This window comes from Cyrtonyx montezumae, unplaced genomic scaffold (genome assembly GCF_038088225.1).
Source record: "Cyrtonyx montezumae isolate F1298 unplaced genomic scaffold, pur_monq_1.0 scaffold_11, whole genome shotgun sequence".
Lineage (NCBI taxonomy): Eukaryota > Metazoa > Chordata > Aves > Galliformes > Odontophoridae > Cyrtonyx > Cyrtonyx montezumae.
Window position 1 is genome coordinate 16,154,789 of NW_027071837.1, and position 18,498 is coordinate 16,173,286.

The following is an 18,498-nucleotide window of genomic DNA, read 5'->3' on the forward strand; positions in this document are numbered from 1 at the left end:
CACAGAGCTACTTGGAAAGTGAAATATTTAAAATACCTTCCACTGAAGAGAATTTCCCCTTCTACTTCATAGAGAATTTGGCTCCAATAAATGTTTTGTTATACTGAAAAAGTTTCCTGAGAAGGAAGTGACACCAACCACACTGACAGAAGAGATGCTCTAGAAAGAAGTTCAGCATAAGCACCCCGGAGATTTTGATCTTAAAGCAGCATTCTGGGGGTCAGGTGATTGAACTTGTCCTTAGGACACAGAGTGAAGCCAGGTTTGGGCAGTTCCATTACAGCAACAATTTCGTTTCTGGATAATTTCTCTTTTTGGGTTAGAGGAAGAAAGGGACAGAAAAAACTAAAAAGGAGGGCAGAACCAGGCTGATTTTGATGCAGTCAGTGCAGGGAATATGGTGAAACAATATATATTAATGTTATTGGTTAAACAGGAATGGAAATAATAAAAATAAAAACCCTAATAAAAAATAAAAGCAATTTGACAGATGTTAATTGTCTAAGACAACCTTGATTGTTGCCACTGGGGCTGCAGGTAAGAGATAAAGATGTGTTGCACGATGAGCTCTTAGGGGAAGAAACCCTCCCATCACTCTGAGCTGGGCTGCCGTTCCCAGCCCTCCAGACTTGTTGCTCTGTTCCTTTTGGAGTTCAGGAACTGGTGCCACAAATATGGCTTAAGTAGAAGGTGAGGAAAAGTTAACTGCTATTGCAGTGAGAATGTCTACTGTATTAATGTTGCCTATGTTGTGAAAAAAGCTCATTTACTCGCTCTGCAGTAGTGGATGGACTGTGCTCCCTGCAAAGAAACCAGGAAGGCAAGTGAAAGGAGTGTGCTGAACCAGATCTCCTTAGGAACTGGATGTGCAGTTCCACGACAGAGCTTGCTGCTCTCTGAAGTCTACAACTTCTCCCAGAGCAGCAGAGATGGTACAGAAACAGTGCTGCAGTGAGAAGGGCCCCTTCGCTCTTGATTTTGCCATTTCTGCTGTTGGGGCCCTTCCTCATTTAGACAGGACAGATGGATCCTGGCGAGCAGCAGGGCGCCCTGGGTGCTGCCTCCTGAAGTGCTGGGTGCTCCTGGCAGTGCTGAGGCTTGGGTGCTCCTGGCACTGGAGAGCACTGGCACGCATCTCCCTCGAGGTGTGGGAGTTGCAGGGATGTGTCATGATTAGAGTTAGGTTTTCAAGGCCCGGGTGAGCGTCCCAGGCACTGCACCTGCTGCATCTGCTCAGGTGTGAGGAGGTTAATTCTGGGCAATGAAGTAATGGGTGCTTTTACAGCTACGGACCTTGAGGTAACACCAGTGCTGGAGCTGACTGCCCAATCTTTGTTTCATCAGCAAGATGGCTTTCCCTTCTTGTCTTAACTTTCCCCAGATGCTCTGGACTACAACTTTAGTTTTAGCTCTTTTAAAAGAGTTTTAAAAAAGTACGTTAAACTTTCTTGTATTAAAATGGGCTGGAGCAGCTAATATTCCTTCTTGCAATAAATAGCTATAAAAACATCAAAGGTTTGGATAACTGTTAGCTGTGTATTTTGTAATGCCTATTGTATTTCCATTTTGTTAGCTCTATTTAAAGAGCGGTATTATCATGCCCCATTTCCTGTTAGATAGTTCTATTTGTCTGCACTACGGGAGGCAGGAGATTTTAGGTCCAAAAGAAATTATCTCTCAGTAAATTACTCCTAACTCCATTACTGAATACTAAGCGCTCTCCCCTGGCTGTGTGAGCAGCTTGAAGAGATAACATTGCAATTTATTTATTTGTTTTGTCCCACGTATATAGGTGACACACAGACTCATCTAAGCAGAGACAGAGATAACTGACAGGTACATTAGATCAGACACATATAGCAAAGTTTACTTTGATTATGTAGTAAGTGTGAAGACGTACAGTAGCTGATGTCAGTTTGATCTCTTATGCTATGTAATGGCTTGTCTCTTTCATGGCTGAATGGACACTAATTTTTGTCTAATAAGTAAGCTATCAGTTGAGAGCGTTTTAGAGAGTAGCCAGAGTTTTTTATCCTCCTGAAAGGGAAACCATTCGTGAAATTATTTTAGAATTTGTTTGGATTGCTTGTTGTATTCATTTTTCTCCTTCTCAAGTCCCCTGTTTACTCAAAGGTACTAAAGGTACAATATTTCTGAAGGGCCTGCTGTGAATCCATTGCAATGTGTATGAGACCTTTCCATATTAAAATAGTTGCAGAGGACTGAATATATTTCGATGCATGTCTGCCAAACTGCTAAGTCTGTCTGCACTGCTTTTTAAACTGTAAAGGAAGAGGAGAGGCCAGGTTATAATGATCCCCTTTCCCTGCCTTCTGGGCTAGGTAGGAAGGATCTAAGACTGCAATGTTTGTCGCTGGCATGTTTTCTTATTGTTGTGTGACCACGATTTCGGTTCCATTTATGAAAATACCTTTTTAAAATACATTCTGCAAGGCGTAATGTAACTGATCAATAATGCAGTTATATTAAAAATTGACAAGCTCTGAAGGGAATGGTCGTGTTCTGTGTGTCGTGGCACAAAGGCGGTTCCAGGGGAAACACAGGGAACTGCTACTTCTAAATTGTGGAGGTGTCCATTTAAGAGAGGGGGGAAGCAAAATCACTGCTTCTGTGGTTACTACAGGTATGGTAGAGATTGTTAGCTTCTCTGAACCCTGCGATGTGTAATCCCTTGGGCTCGGGAAGGTTGATTTCAGCACAGCTCTCACTGACAGGTTGGCCTTTTTAGCTCTAATTAAGGTGATACACAGTGAGGTGCTAATGCCTGGCGTGTGTGGAGCTCGTTCTTGTTTGTTGGGCTTTTTGTCTTTCTATCTTGGTCATTACTGGTGTGTAGATCTTATGAAAAGCACTGTGTTACTGGGGATGCCAGGGACATGTAACAGTGAGTGGACACTGCCCTGTCAAAAGCAGGATGGGAATAACTTCATTTCTTTCTGTTGGATCCAAGTGTTCTTCCATAAGCTGAACACTTCCGTGTTGAGGCTGTAAATAACTGCGTCAGTATGCCTCTGTGATTCAGAGGGTCTGATGACAGAGAACACAAACGCTACTAATAATAATGCTTAATTTTGATCACAAAAGGAGGATGCTTTTTGAGTGCCTCATGAATGTTAAATATTGAAAACCTCTGTTGACATAGGAAGGTGAATATTTGTATTGTTTCTTGAGGTATCACCCTGTTTTCTTTGCCTGTCATGTGTGAGAAGTGTATCTTGACTTGCATTAATAAATTACTGGTCAAGCGTGTGCTGATTTCCTCTTCCCTTGGGGAGAAGGTGTTTGGTTCAGATGAGCATTATGGTTTCCAACATTTTCACTTTACAGACTGGAAGGTTTCACAACTGAAAGCTTCAGAATTAACTTATAAATTCACAGGAGCCTGCAGATCAGGGGTGTAGCAGTGAACTAAAGGACTTTTTCAAGTCCCCGCTCACAGTGAAGTATTCCTTCATTTCCTCCAGGCTATGATTGGTGTCTTTATGGTGTAACTGAAGTTCCTGTACCTTGTCTGCTGCTGGCCAGCTCATGGAGCTCTTTTCCAACCTGTGATTCTAAGATCACCGAGTCCAACTGTCCACCTACCACTGATGTTGCCCACTAAACCATGTCCCTCAGTACCACATCTACACACCTCCTGGCAGCGACCTCAACTGAAGCTGAAAGCCAACTTGTGGAAGCTGTGGATGTGCAACACAGGCACATATTTGTCTTAAATGTTTGCAAGAGTAACCGCTCTTGAAATGGCAGCTTAACGAGGTGTTCATTCCAGCATGTCTGTGCTGGAAACAACCAGTGGGGTTCTCTCCTGTGGTCACTTGGGCTTGGGATGAGAAACTGAGATGCAGGTTGAGTACTTGCTTTTAAAATCAAGTCTTTCCTGTATGTTCTAGTAGTGCCTGGAGCTGCTGTTTTCATGTCCTTGGTGCTGTGCCTTGGCTGTCCTTAGCACTCCCTTCTGCTCTCCTTAGGAGGATTGCTTGTTTGGAGAACTGGGCTCTCCAAGCAGGAGCCCCACGGCGCAGCTGGGAGCAGTGTGTGAACTCCTGCATCTCCTCCTCTGTCCTCCATGTGCAGCCCCCTGCTCCTTCTCTGTCTTTTCTTAGTTAGAGGGTGGAAGCTTACAGTGCCGCTGCTAAAACACCAGCAAAAAGTTTTGTTGCTTCAGTCAGCAACTTCTCCACTAGATCAGTTTGAGAACACGCCAGCAGAAGTAAGACTTTGCTGTTTCTGATAACTTACTGATGAGAGACCGTCTCCAGGCTCTTCTCATACATTAACATGGCCACTTGCTTCACTTATTTTCCTGTATTCTCTTTGGAATATATAGAAAATAAGGCTATAATAATGTTGTCCTTTCTTGTCTTCTTTCACAAACATTAATCTCTTGATTTTTTATCAGTACAAAATAACCCCGGAGATAGGGCAGTCTGTGGATCAGCTTGTATGAAACTAGAAAACTGAAATTATTTTGTTTAATTGCGTGTGAAAGTCAACTTTTGTCAAGATCTCTAGCTGTGACTGGGTACTTATGAAATGCAATGTATTCTTTTCTTTAGGAGATCACCTAAATGCATTTTACTAGCAACCCTTCTGAACCAGATGAAACTGTAATTCAAGCTGTCTTGTCTGCTTCTGCTTTAGTTCACAATAATGTCACTATGCAGCTCACGCCAAAGACTTAAGTTTTTATCTGGACAGCTACATCAAGTATTTTGTCCTAGTTTTTCTGCAGATCATTACTGATAAGGGAGCTTTTCTAAAATAATAATAAAAACCCCACAATCTTCCATTCCAATGTGTATCTATTTTAATGTAAAAGTTTTGCTGCTCCATCAGTGTGACTTTGCAGCTTGTTGTTCTGATCTTTCAGCAGCTTCCCACTTGCCTTCATGGAGCAGTTCCTCTCCAGCTGGAATATGAGAAGCACTGGTGCGGCCAACAAACTTCATGCAGGGCATCGCCCCTCTGGGAACTGTGCCTTGCCATACTGCTTGACCAAGTGTCTTGTATGCAGTTTGTCCCTGCGTTTGTAAGTAAAACAAATACATTAGTGATGGGGGGGAGCAGTGTGGCTGTGTGGTGAAGGAAGAAGGTGAGTTTGAGATGAAGCGGCCGCTGCTGGAGTGTTCTGTGGTGGCTGCAGCCCACGGAGGCCCCAGGTGCAGCAATGTGGAGGAAGGAGCAGCCAAAGAGGAGCTGTCCTGGGCTGCCCACAGCCCCCGTGCCCAGCTTTGCTTCCCCTGCTCCCTTGAGGATGAGGAGAGAGAGCGAGCAGCCGGTGGGTGCCCGGCAGTTGGCTGGGATCAGCCCGACGCTGTCATGGAATTGGGTTGGGACCTTTAAGTTCCAACAAATGACACGATTTCATGATTTCATGCCATGTTTAGAAAGCTTTTATATTCCTGTTGTGTTTTATTTTTATTTCTTTTTACTAGCAGGATTTGATCCAAGTGCTCAAGGAAACTTCAGTAGGGCAGTAGCCTTACTGGACCCTCAGTGGCAGCTCTGCAACCTGAGTTTCCTTGCTCTCCTCCCCACCCCTGCATATGGCTTCAGTTTCCCTGCAGTAGAAATGGCTTGTGCACTTGCACATCTCTTTTAGGAGAAATTTGCAGTGTGAGATGAGAAGCTCAGATCTGTCCTTCATGCTGACAATGGCTCAAGCTTAATTTCACTGTCATACTCTGTGTGTGTCTGTGGAGGCTTTAATTAAGGTCATGGGTGCACTGATGTAAGGCTGTGTGCTTGTGGGTGGTTCCACATGGGCATGGATGGGTGTAACACAACCTGCTAGCTGGGTTTGCACAATCTTTTTTTAAAATATATTTTTTCTTCTTCTGGCAGCCTAAGATGCATCTAGTTGTGATCCATGGCCTATAACGGAAGTGTTGAAAATGAATAATTTGCTAAAATCCTCAATAATAGGAAAATAAAAATAGAGAGTTTAGACTTGGGGAAAAACATCTCAAGTTGGGAATCTTTTTCCCTTATCTTCCTTTTCATTTCAGGCAACTTTTGCAGGGTAAGCAACTTGATCAGGATTATTACAGGTCTGGAAAAGACTTTTACAGACAGGAAGCCTCTAAGTATTCTGTAAGTGATCTATGAAGTAGAGAGAGTCTTATTTACCTGTTTAAAGTTAGCAGATCTCTCTTTCCAAGTGGCAGCACATCAGATTTATCCCTCAGAATAAGGAGAAAAGTAACATCACACCCCCTATGGTTGGTACATTTGCAGTGAGGTCCCCGTTACAAGCTGCTGGTTTATGTTATATGATGTCTCGTATAACCTGAAATAAAGGAATCACTCACACATTCATAATCAATACAATTACCACTGCTTTACATGAATTAAGTAATTTGTATGGTATTACTGTTCGGGGCATTTCTATCCCTATTCAAAGTACTTTTTCAGTATTTCAGCCCTACTGATGGTGAAGGCAGGTGCATGCCAGTTACCCACAAAACCAAGGCAAAGCTCTATGGGGAAACTCTTTTATGTCTATCTAGATTTGAATTTGTAGTCCCTTTCCAATTACTGTGCTAATTGTTTAAGAGATTGCTAGACTAAAAAAGTTTTTAATCGCTAATCTGTTTTTGAAAGGAACTACGGGCTCAAAACCCGAACTACATACTTCTTAAATTAATTTTCTTCATGAATACTTCTTTCTCAATACAGATTTGTGAGTCAGAACACCCTACTGTGCCTGTTTCTTTTGTCTTTTCTTCAAACACCTGGCCTATTATTCCCTTTTTTTTTTTCCTCCCCCAACAAAATTGCTCTTTCTTTGTAGGCAAGGTTCTGATGATATTATGCCACTGGAAATACAGAAATTTACCCAACACCCGATGCTATTAGAACTGAACTCGGGGCAGAGAAGAAAAAACAAACAAAACAGAGCTTGCAATTGAGCCAAACGTGCAAACTGCGACAGAAATATGTCAGAAATGTAGTGAGTGCTCCTTGAAGAGATATCAGTATCCTGCAGAATCGTCACACAAAACACCTTAACAAATTCAAACATGGAGGGTAGTGGCAAGAGGCTTAATTCAGCAACGGAGTTTTTCTCACAGCGGGTAAAGCTTGTAGAAAGGGAGAAGAGGGGCGGTGGTGCGCTCAGATCTTCTGTGCTGCTTTGAAAATCCTCCCCCAGTTTTTTGCTTTCAGGAAAATCAGGCAAACCCAATAATAATAGTGAAGAGCAGGGCTCTAGGCCTGCTTCAGTTGGAGCCTGTGCCAAGGGCCTGCGTTGATGTCGCGGGGAGAAGAATTAGGCTGCAACCCTGCCAAAAAATCCTCTGGTCTTAATCCAGATCCGTGCAAGCTTTGCCTAAATTGCAGTGAAATTGTTATCCCGTAAGGCAAAATGAAGTGTCTGCAAATAATGGTGTGTGAGAGCCTCTCTGTAACATTGCAGGCCTGGTCACACTGGGAAAAGGCAGGAAAGCAAATGTCCTGCTCAGTCTGTGGTAGGAGCGTTGGCCCATCTGTAGCTATGAAACAAGACCAAAGGTGTTCCAATTAAATTCTCCCCAGTGTTTCTTCAGTGTCATTTCAATGCTATGTTCACAGTAATTTTAGCTGTATCTTTTTATCTACATTTAAAATGGGGGAGCATTTCTGAATAAGGAATCTTTCCTCTTGGTGTGATAGATGTTCTGTTCAAAATAGCAGTATTGGGAAGCTTGTTGATCCCTGGTTACAGGTGCACTTCGGTTCTTCTTACAGTGATTTCAAGTGTTGCACTGCGTATGTGTTTTCATAATACCATTAGCTCTCACAGCTGGATTTTCAATTCTCATGAAAGAATGGAAATTTCTTGGAAGGACTCGTTATAGGAGAAAATCTTGAAATCAGGTTAAAGAAAACATCTCTGCATTTCAAACTGTACCCAGGTGAAGCATTGGCAAGCTGTGTGCTCTACTAATGCCTGCAGACCTCTTGCACCCAAACGGCTCAAGAGCACAGTGCTGCAGCAGGAGAGGAGGGTGTCCTAGGGGGAGGTTTGTGCCTTCCTGTAGGGAGAATCTGTACAGAGCATCACCAGATCAGTCCAGCAGGGGTTTGGGGACCAACTCTGCTGTCCAACCCCATCGTTTCCAGTGAGGGGTCTGTGGCATTCGTGAAAGTGGCTGTGTGTACTGCAGCTGGGTCTGGGTCTGCTATGAGCTGTGGTGCAAGGAAGCACACAAACTGCTGTCTCCTAAATCATTTGCACCCATAGCTAGTAGAAAAAACATTGTCAGGTAAGTTATCTTGGAACTTAACTGCTAAAATTCCATGAATTTTACCTTGTAAGTTAGTTTATTTTTGTTGGGTACATTTTATTGACTCTGTAATTAGCGATGAAGTTTCTGATGATTACGAAGGACAGCCTTCAGCAGTTATTTTTCATGTGCTGCTTCTAGCAAATTTGTCTAGAAATGTAATCTGGCAGAAATAGCTAGCTTTTATTTTTACTGTAAAGATCTTTCCTGAATGGCTCACGGTGAATGCATGGCAGTTCATGCTGCTTTGAATGAAAGAATGGCACAGTCTGCTGTCCTATGGAACCTCCTCGTATTGCAAGAGGGACACTGGCAAGGAAAAACGATGCACAAAACTGAATGTGAACTGTGTAACGAGCTTTCAAACCATTAACCTACCTAAAAGGTTCACGTGGAAAATACCCATTGCTTGAGTGGGTACTGTGTTGTGTTGCCAGTGGGCAAAGTGGGCGATAGGAGTGGTTTGGTGGAAATGAATAGGTGTTGTGAAGGAAGACACACAGACTTGTTGTGAGAGGTCTTGGTTACGTCGCTTTCCAAGCAGGCTGAGCAGCAAAAGTGTACTTTGGGAAGAAAGTTTGCTTCTCCTAACAGTAAAATGCCACCGCCTTCTCCCAGTGAGAGCTACAATGAGTTCTATGAATCCAGAAATTGTGCTTGCTTATAGCTCGAGGGCAATCAGAGCAGTTCAGAGGAAATGAAAAATGGATCTACCTGATGCAGCAAACTGTGTTTAGGTTTCTGAGCAAGAACAACAAGCTCAGAGAAGTCTAAAGCAGCAGTCATTGGCTGCCTGGAGCTTTGCACTCAAACTGCAGCCTAGAAAGCATCTCTGATACCTTCAAGAGTAGTCCTAGAGTTGCTGTGAGAAGGAAGTTCTGAAGTATACAAAATAGCATTGCATGGGGTTATTGTGGCTAAAGTGCAGCACCCGGCACTTGGTCTTATTGAACCTCATCCCATTTTGCTCAGCCCAGCTGTTCAGCCTATCCAAATCCCTCTGAAGGGCCTCCCTACCCTCAGGCAGTTTGACACATCCTCCCAACTTGGTGTCATCTGCAAACTTACTGAGAGTACACTCAATTCCCTCGTCTAGGTCATCAATAAAGATATTAAACAAGATGGGCCCCAAAACTGACCCTTGGGGGACACCACTCGTAACAGGACGCCAGCTGGACTTAACTCCATTAACCACTACCCTCTGGGCACGGCCCTCCAGCCAGTTCTCCACCCAGAGAAGAGTGAACCTGTCCACACCACGGGCTGCCAGTTTCCTTAGGAGAATACTGTGGGAGACCGTGTCGAAGGCCTTGCTGAAGTCCAGGTAGACTACATCAACAGCCTTTCCCTCATCTACCTGTCTGGTCACCCAGTCATAGGAGATGAGGTTGGACAAGCACGACCTGCCCCTGGTGAACCCGTGCTGGCTGGGTCTGATCCCTTTATTGCCATGCACGTGTCGTGTGATTTCCCTCAAGATTATCTGTTCCATAACTTTCCCTGATACCGAGGTCAGGCTGACAGGCCTGTAGTTCCCCGGGTCTTCCTTACGGCCTTTCTTGTAGATGGGAGTCACATCGGCAAGCCTCCAATCTTGTGGGACCTCTCCAGATAACCAGGAATGCTGATAGATGGCAGAAAGTGGCTCGGCAATCACCTCTGCTAGCTCCCTCAGCACCCTTGGGTGGATCCCATCTGGCCCCATGGACTTGTGGCAGTTCAGATGGAGGAGTAGATCTCTGACCATCTCTGCTTGGATCACATGAACTTATGAACTTATAAGTATACAAAATATTTCCTCTGAATTTAGTGCTTGTGAATGGTTTTTAGGAACCAGACAGTGTGGGAGCACTCCATGTTGTTCCATCGACCCACAGAAATGCAGCTTGCTAGGACTGCTGCTGCAGGTGTAGGCAAGGTAACCTGCAGGTGTCCTCAGCTGTCGGCCTTTCTGATGATTGCTAAGCAACAATTAGCACTTACATAACTACCATTTGCACTGTCATGATGGTTTAATCAGTCCTCACAACAGCCCTGTGAGGTAGGCAAGTAAGCTGCAAAATGAGGATGATGCTTATCCTCGCTTCACGCGCAGCAGACCAAGAGATAGGATAGCTGTTCTCAGTCCCATTTTGTGGATGGGAAACTTCAGCTGAAAACTCAGTCTGAGGCCAGAAAACGAGTCCAGGATTTTGCTGAGCTATGGACACGTGGTCAGCAGGGCCTCTGCTTATAGCTATGCTAGAATCGGTTCAAGGAAGAATTTAACATTTCACATTTAGTTTTCACTTAAATTCTCAATCTACTCAAGGCGTGAGACATGGCAATGCACAAGTAACCTGCTAACTTAGTGGGCTGGTAATATAACATGTGCCACTAGTCATGCTAGAAGTATTTAGTAACCTCATATTTACAACCATTAGCTACTTACTGATATGTAGAACTGCACATGAAGAACTACACAGCATTTACTGCACATTAACAGCCTATTTTCACAGGACACAGTTTTCATATACAAAGGATTTTAAAATGTTTTAATTATTAAATCATTGCCACTGAACGTAAACTGTTTTTTTTAGTTTGAAAGAAAATATGCTTTATACAAACCTGGTTCTGAATCAAAAGCCTATACTGAAAATACTTGACAGCTCCTTCCTGCTAAGCCTAACACGGGAGATCTCACTGGCATCTGTACTTCAACGTGAAGCATGGTTTCAAAGTTAAGAACATACTATGTACTGGTTCTTACACACTGTATGTGAGAGTTCCTCCTGAGTTAAGAATCACTTCTAAGACTGAAGTGATTCCTGCAAAGAATTCAGAACCCTTGGACCAGCACCCAGTGACCCTGGGGCTTTCACAGCTTCAGTTTCACGTCAGCCTGAGTTATAAAGATGAGACAGTTCCTGGGTTGGGTCGTTTTTTTTTTTCTTCTATATTGTCAGAAATTGAATGTAGGTAGAAATGATGACAGAAGTCAACTTGCTGTATGATTTCACGTTGTGATGAAGGAAAACAATTTTTAGCAATGCTGTTTCCTTTCTGCCCATTCCATGTTGCCCGTTACAGGTGGAGGGACTGCAGCTGGGTGCGTGTTATCCTTCTTTAAGTGTCTCTAAGAGGCAATGCTTGCTGGAGAAAGCATTCCCTTCTGTGGCTGTAGCCTGTGGGAGAGCTCCTAACAAAGTTCTTTGTTAGTGTTTGAGATGAGGTTTTACTGAGGGATTTGTGCTGAATGTTCCTTCGCTCTGAGCCTCAGTGCTGCAATGCTCGATGTTTTCCTTTCAACTGCTGCTGGATCAGTGAAGGCAGTGAGAGCAGGGTCTGACGGGGGCCCGGGGGCTTTCATGAGTACTGAAGCTGTTGTCACGAGAGGATTTAAAGCACTGAGAAACCTGTATTTGAAAGAAATCGATATTATCCAAACTAAGAAGCGTTTTGCAGAACAAGTACTTATTGAATTGCTAGGAGTACTAGGAAATGATTTGCTAAAATCACCACTTTCTTCCAAATGTTTCCATTTGTTTTGCAGAATATATTTTAGCTTTATTTTGCAACAAAACACCTTGCTTTTAAACCAGCAAACACTTCTAATCGCGATAAGAGCTGATCGGAGACAGCACACAGATACCTAGAATACTGACCTGGAATATTAAGGACTGCTGAATCCTTTCTGAACAAACCTGCTCTGTGAAAGCAACAAATCATCTCAAAGACCAATGTATGAAGCTGTTTATGCAGCCAGTTTGTGCAGAGGAGTTATGTCATGTGAACTGCAGCGTTTGTCTGCGTGGCTCTGCCTGCTGATGCAGAGCTATGGCACAGGCTGTAGCTTCAACAGGAGAGCACTGCCTTCTATGTTTGCATGTTTATACACACGCCCATACACACACACAACAAACATGCTTTTTCATATCTTAAGGACTGCCCTGTGACATCCTGTGAAGAAAGGACTTCAACTTGTATGCTGGCACATCTCCTGGAAGCAGTGTCTGTCTGCAGTCACATCTTTATGATGCGTGACCTGCGTCAGCAGGCAAGGTAAGGATGGAGATGAAGCCTCCCAGATTACAGCAGCCTATGTGAGGACTGAAATTCAGCGAGGCCAACATCTCACAGCTCTTCTACTGACAGCAGTTATGAGTTAAGTTTTCATTAATGTGACTTGAAAGTAAATCTTGTTTTCTCTCTCACACAGGAACACTAGCCCTACTTCAGTGAACTTATTTCTCTGAGGGCACATTTGTTTGAGAACATGTGTGAGTATCAAACTAATACACAATATTTTTCAACAGTTTTGACATTGGGGGGGGGGGGGGGAGAAAGGGTCAGTACCTTCCAAAGTGTGGATTTAAAATGGGATTTCTGAAGAGAGAAGTCCAGGTAAGGCTGCTGAGGCCAAATGGGCCTAAGGTTGAAGAAGTAAAGGCCGGAGACATGGATGGCACAGCCAATGTTGAGAAAGGCATGGACCTCCACGTGTGATCGAGGATGGGAGAATGGCTCAGGGGAACATCCAAAAACAGTCCGAGTGGGTGTGTTAAGGAGATTCCTGGAACAGTCCCCAGAACTTCAGTTTTTTCACGTTTCCTCCACTTTGCCCTTCTATTTTGGAACCAGACCTTGAATAAGAAATGATAAAGGGATTAGCTAAACTTTCTCTGCAATTTATCTTACCAGCTGCTGCTGCATGCAGTCATAAAGATGGCAAAATATTTGCTTTTAAACACGTCTTAATATTAAAGATCTAGTCATAAATACCTTAGTGGGTTTATTAATAAATAAATTGGTTATAAATACTGAAAATCTGATATCTCTAGCTCTGACTGAATAGTTCCACGTGATTTCAAGTCACGGTAATATATAAACCTATCACCTTAGAACTTGTGTTCAGCTATTGAAATGATTATTCTTCCTAAGATATTTACTGAAAATGTTAAATTTCAATGAAGCCTTTCAAAAAGTGACTGTTTCTGTAGGGATACCTCAAAAAGCACCTTAAATAATGACCGTAAGAGTAACAAGGCCACATATACAGTGTGTGCTTTTATCTTGATGACCAGGCCTTCCATTTTTATACAGGAGATTTAGAAGTAAAGCGAGAAGCTTTTGTTATCGACCGTGAATGTAAACAACAGATAGTTATGGCAGTGATTAATCACATTGTAGTGGAAGCCAGTAGATAGTGAAGTAGAAAATCTAGCAAACTGTATTAGAACAGGGGATGGAGCTGTTCCTAATGGAGCTCTAGCTAGGACTGGTTTTGTGCAGTAAGCTGTTGAGTCTGTATGCTCTTTGAGCCTGATTAGTCATTATTTTAGCATCTTTTAAAGAATTTTGTCAGTCCAATCTATAGATCAGGGAACTGATTGTTCACACTGTTATTCTTTAGCATTTACTGTGCTGACCCAGGATGGTAGCAAAGAGCAGGGTGAGGAGCATCAGCCTGAAAAAGAATCAGCTTTTAAAAAATAAAATAAAAAAATTAAATAAATTGTAAGCATATGCCACACACTCAAAATCCAAATGTACTCATCTGCTCAGGTCTTTGAGTCCCCTCTGCTTTGAGGGCCACTCCAGCTGGATTCTGAAATGGATCTGAACTTGGAAGGAAGTCATTAGTTTGTGAAGAAATTGTGTAGAATTGTTGTTGCAATCCAGTATCTGCATGTAATAGCTGGATGTTCTGATCAGGATAGTGCATTTAGTAGAGAATGGTAACAGGAGGAATGAGAGTTCTTAGACTGTCTTCTACTGCATGGAATTGGGGCTTTCTGAAATGTACTTCCAATGGAAGACAAAGGTGGATTTTAAAGATGAAGGTCATTCACCATGCAGTGTGGTTATCTTCAGAATAAGAATCTAACTGTCACTAAATTAATCCTAAGAATCATACATTGCAGAGATTAGCAGATGCTTATTTTAGTTATTCCTTTGGTATGAGCCTCTGACATAGTCATTCTATACTGACAATCTACTATAAAAATCTCTGTATTTTTGTGGATGTGTGCTTTTTAATAGCTGATTATTCTATCTGCAATTATCTTTCAGTCAAGGAGTATTAAGAGTTCTAGGTTTCTATTGTAGAGCATCCAAAATCAGGTTTTGGAGGTTCCCAGCTCCACTTTAATAATCAGAAATGGCAAATAACCATTCACAGTGACTCACTGACCTTCAGGTGCTTGGAAGGAAAGCACCTGCAAAGCAGGGTACTGCAGGATGCCACGGCCTTGCTGTCCTCATACTGATGTTCTTATGCATGTCAATGATGTCTACACTTGCTGTGGGATTCTGAAAGCCAGATGAAGTGCTACTGCAATGGCTACAAGTCCTACGGAGGAGTATCTGAAGCAGAGGAACAGGAGAAGGCTCTGACTGCTGGAGGAGGGCTGGAGGAAAGATGAGCTTCACCACTACTAACAGGCTACTTCATGCTACTTTTTAACCAGTACTCTTATATTTGCAAGTGTATTCCCAAGTATTTTTAATAGGAGCTTAGCTGAGATTTTACAGATCATGAACTGAAAAGTGTTAGCATTTTTTGTTATAATAATCTAATTACAAAGGCAGTGATCTCTCTGCTGCACACATGCAAATAAAGCCTTCCCAAAAAGGAAGTAATGTGCTGCAAAGGCACTCCTTCCCTTACTAAATCTTAGCATTGCTCTTCAGTCTCTTCATAAAGAAGATGAAAGGTGGGCTCTGCTTCTTCTGTCCTTAAGCAGATCCATCTGATGACTCAAACTTATTATTACAGATGGTTTGGAGTTTACAACTAAACTTTTTTAGTTATCTCTCAGATTTTGTATTTATTGAAGTGGAAGGAAATATCAGCATAGATATCTAATGATTACCTTCAGGAAAAAAGCTGGCTTTCAACTCCGAGCTGGTACATGCTCATCAACTGAAGTGATAAAGGGGGCACAGGCACGCCTCGTACACAAAGTGCATATTATAGTCATTATCATTCAGATTAGTCATCTTGAAGCTTTTATTAAGCTATTCTCCTTTGCTTCTTTTGAAAGGTTTAACTTGCCTTTACTGTTTTCATAAATATTTCAAGTGCCAACCTAAATGTAAGAGGAACTGCTTTACCGGGCTTGAGATCTTTATGGTGTGAGTGCAGCAGTGGGGGAAAAAGATGCATCCCTGAAGTACTGGGGTAGTTCTCAAAGAAAGATAACTGTACACAAAGTCATCCAGATCATTTTTGTAATTGCCAGCACTGCACATACCTGATGTAAGAGATTTAATTGAAGGTAAGCATGTAAAATTGGCTGGCGTTCTTGTAATTTTCTTTAAATGTATATATTTAATTGATGTAATACCTCGCAATGATTAGAAAGACATACAGAGCTGACTACCCATATTGTGTTTCTGCTGCATCCAAATACAGGACCCTAATCAGAAAATACCACGAGGGCACTTAGATCAGTGACACTCGTAAGCTTGTGTTTGAACACTGATCTAGTTTTCAGAGCTAAAACACCCAAGTAATGGTTTGGTCTACATGTTAAGAAAACAAAATATTCCTTTAACAACTTATTCTCTTCCCATAGCAGCAACATGAATTATGAGCTGAATGGCAAGAACAGATGTAAGTGGTGCTGAGGAGCTTCCCAACACAGGTGTTCAGATTAGAAAAATGCTTTTTTCACACCACTCCTCTTCCCAGGTATGAAAGAATGCAAAGATTCTTGCTGCTAGCTCTTCCCTTCCTCTGCAGAAGCAAATAATGGGGGCTGATCTCTTTGAAGCAATGCTGAAATGAGAATACATTAATGGATATTTTTCTTCCTTCTTTATTTTCACATAAGCCTCAAAGATATAAGAGTGAAGGACAACACAATGGCTTGGACCTATTTCAGCTTTTCAGGGGAGTATTCCCAGAGAAGTGGACCTCAATTTGAAAACACTGAGGTGAATAAAAGGTCTGACTGCATTTAATAAGATTAGTTTCCTGGAGTTACACTGGAATAAATTAACTTTATCACTTTTTGCGTAGCTTGTAACTTATGGTACATTGCCATCTCTATGCATGCTCTTACCTGCAGGCTTAGTTGTCTCCTGTCCACCACAGGACGAGAGCACCCACACAAGCAGAAGCACTGTGCCCTGGAAGTTTACCCTAAGCAAACTGTGCTGACTGGGTGCCCAGGAGACTTGTTAGGATCTGAATCAGACAAGGAGTACGTAGGTAAAGCTCTCTGTCATTTCTTCCAACATCAACTGCAGATATGTTCCATGTCAGTGCTGCTGTGACTGCTTCAGACCTAAACATTTCCATGTCTTTTAGATGAGACACTAGGAGATGAGTTCCTCCTTGCCATCTACCACTGCACCACTCCTTCACCAGTCAAATGAACTACAGAGTGAGCATCTATGAAGTGAATGTGACAGTGACAGGGTAAGATAACAGCTTTTCCACCTGTTGGTGCTGTGTGTCATTGCTGGATACTGGGGTATTTCTGGAACTTGCAGAGATTGGTAGTGGGAGAGGGAAGAGCACGTCATTTCCTCCAAGTCCACACCACAAATACAAATAGTTCATCCAGCTGTTCTCAGATGGGTCATCTGTGTACTGCTGTTAATACTTCTAAGGACCTTATGTTAAAATAAAAAGCTAAGGAAAAAAAAAAAAAAGGAAGAAATAGAGCCCTACTGCTGTCAGCCAGCACGGACCACTGCAGAGCCAGTGACTGAAGTAATGCCAAGATATACAAGTAATGGCCTGGCATGGGCAGCACCACAGCTAAGTGTCATTAGCTGGGCTGTCCCCCTGTGTCAGCCCCTTCGGGAATAAGGGCTGTGCTGGAAGAGGAGCTCACTCAGCGCGATACACCGCACAACCACATGCAGTACAGTTTCGGTTCTGAGCACTTTGTAGGCCTTCACAGTGTTCGAAAGGTGTTCAAAAGGAAAAACCAACACCAAAGCACTTCGTTTTTGTACAAAAAGAGGCTTCTACCTCACGCTAGTACCCGAATGAGCCACTTCTCAAGGAAGCACTCCACGTGAGTGCTCTGGGTCAGGGGAACTGGCGGAGCGTTTGCGGGGCGCTCCGTCGCGTTCTACGGGCGCTGCTTCCACCCCGGCCGCGCTGGGCTGCACCATCCCCTCCTTGCTCCCCGAATGCCCCCGCGCCCGTCGTAACGAGTTAAGCTGAACGGGCGAGCTTCCCTCACCACCTCGCTCGCGGTAACGCTTTTTCACACCGCTCTCCCAGCGCTCGGGACACGGTACCTGCGTTCAGACCCCGGGACGCGACCGCCGAGCGACGCCGCCGTCCGCCTCCGGGCACCGGGAGGACAGCGCGGCGCTCCCCGGCCCCGCGGCCGCCACCCACCTGCACGCGGGCCTCCGTCAGCTCCAGGCGCAGAGCCAGCTCCTCCCTGCGGGGCAGCGCACCGTTAGCCACCGCTCCGCACCGCCCCGGGGCTCCCGGCCCTCCGCCCGCGCCGCTACCTGGTGAACACGTCGGGGTAGTGCGACTTGCGGAAGGCGCGCTCCAGCTCCTCCAGCTGGAAGGTGCTGAAGGTGGTGCGGTACCGCCGCTGTTTCCTTTTCAGCGCTGCCGGCGCTGCTCCGCTCCCCTCCGCTCGCTCCGACGCCGCCGGTTCCTCCGCGGGGCCGGGCTCCTCGCCTGAGGGGGGGACAGAAGCGGGCGGTGAGCGCGGCCGGAAGGAGCCCTCACCCCTCCGCCCGCCCCGCCGCCCCGCACCGTGCCGCCCCGCCGCGGGGCCGCGGCCCAGGATGCCGTCGATGAAGTACGAGGTGAGGAGGTGCAGCGGCGGCGGGGCCGCGCTCTGCATGGCGGCGGGCGGCGGAGCGGCACCGCGCTGCGTTTTAAAGGCGCGGGCAGCGCCCGGCTCCGCGCACCGGCATTAGCATTTCATTAACGCGCCGGCGTCAGGGCCGGGGGTGGGACGCGCCGGGACCCGGGCGGGCGAAGAGCCGGGCCGGGCAGGTGCCCACAGGCTGCGGGAGTGCGAGGGGAGCGGGCTCCGCTCCGCAGGAGGAGGGCGGCTGCCGGGCTTCGGCTCCGTCGTTTCTACTGAACTTTGAGCGCGCTGGTTTGGAAAGCGCCGGGAAAGCGAGCAAAAGCGTGCGAGGGGTCTTCAGTGTGTAAAGGTTCCTCGACTGGAGGAACCGCTTCCCGCAGCTGCTCCGTGCTCTTGCTGCTGGAGACGCGCACCCGAGGTCGAGG

General features: G+C 44.7%; 1 protein-coding gene across 1 annotated transcript; it reads right to left on the reverse strand.

The window, feature by feature from the left end:
* Positions 1 to 10,860: 10,860 nt before the first annotated feature.
* Positions 10,861 to 18,103, reverse strand: ESX1 (ESX homeobox 1). The gene is given in 4 exon segments (XM_065729831.1): positions 10,861 to 11,686; positions 12,627 to 12,913; positions 17,638 to 17,683; positions 17,757 to 18,103. Coding segments are annotated over 4 exon segments (897 nt in total). The 3' UTR covers positions 10,861 to 11,469.
* Positions 18,104 to 18,498: the final 395 nt, after the last annotated feature.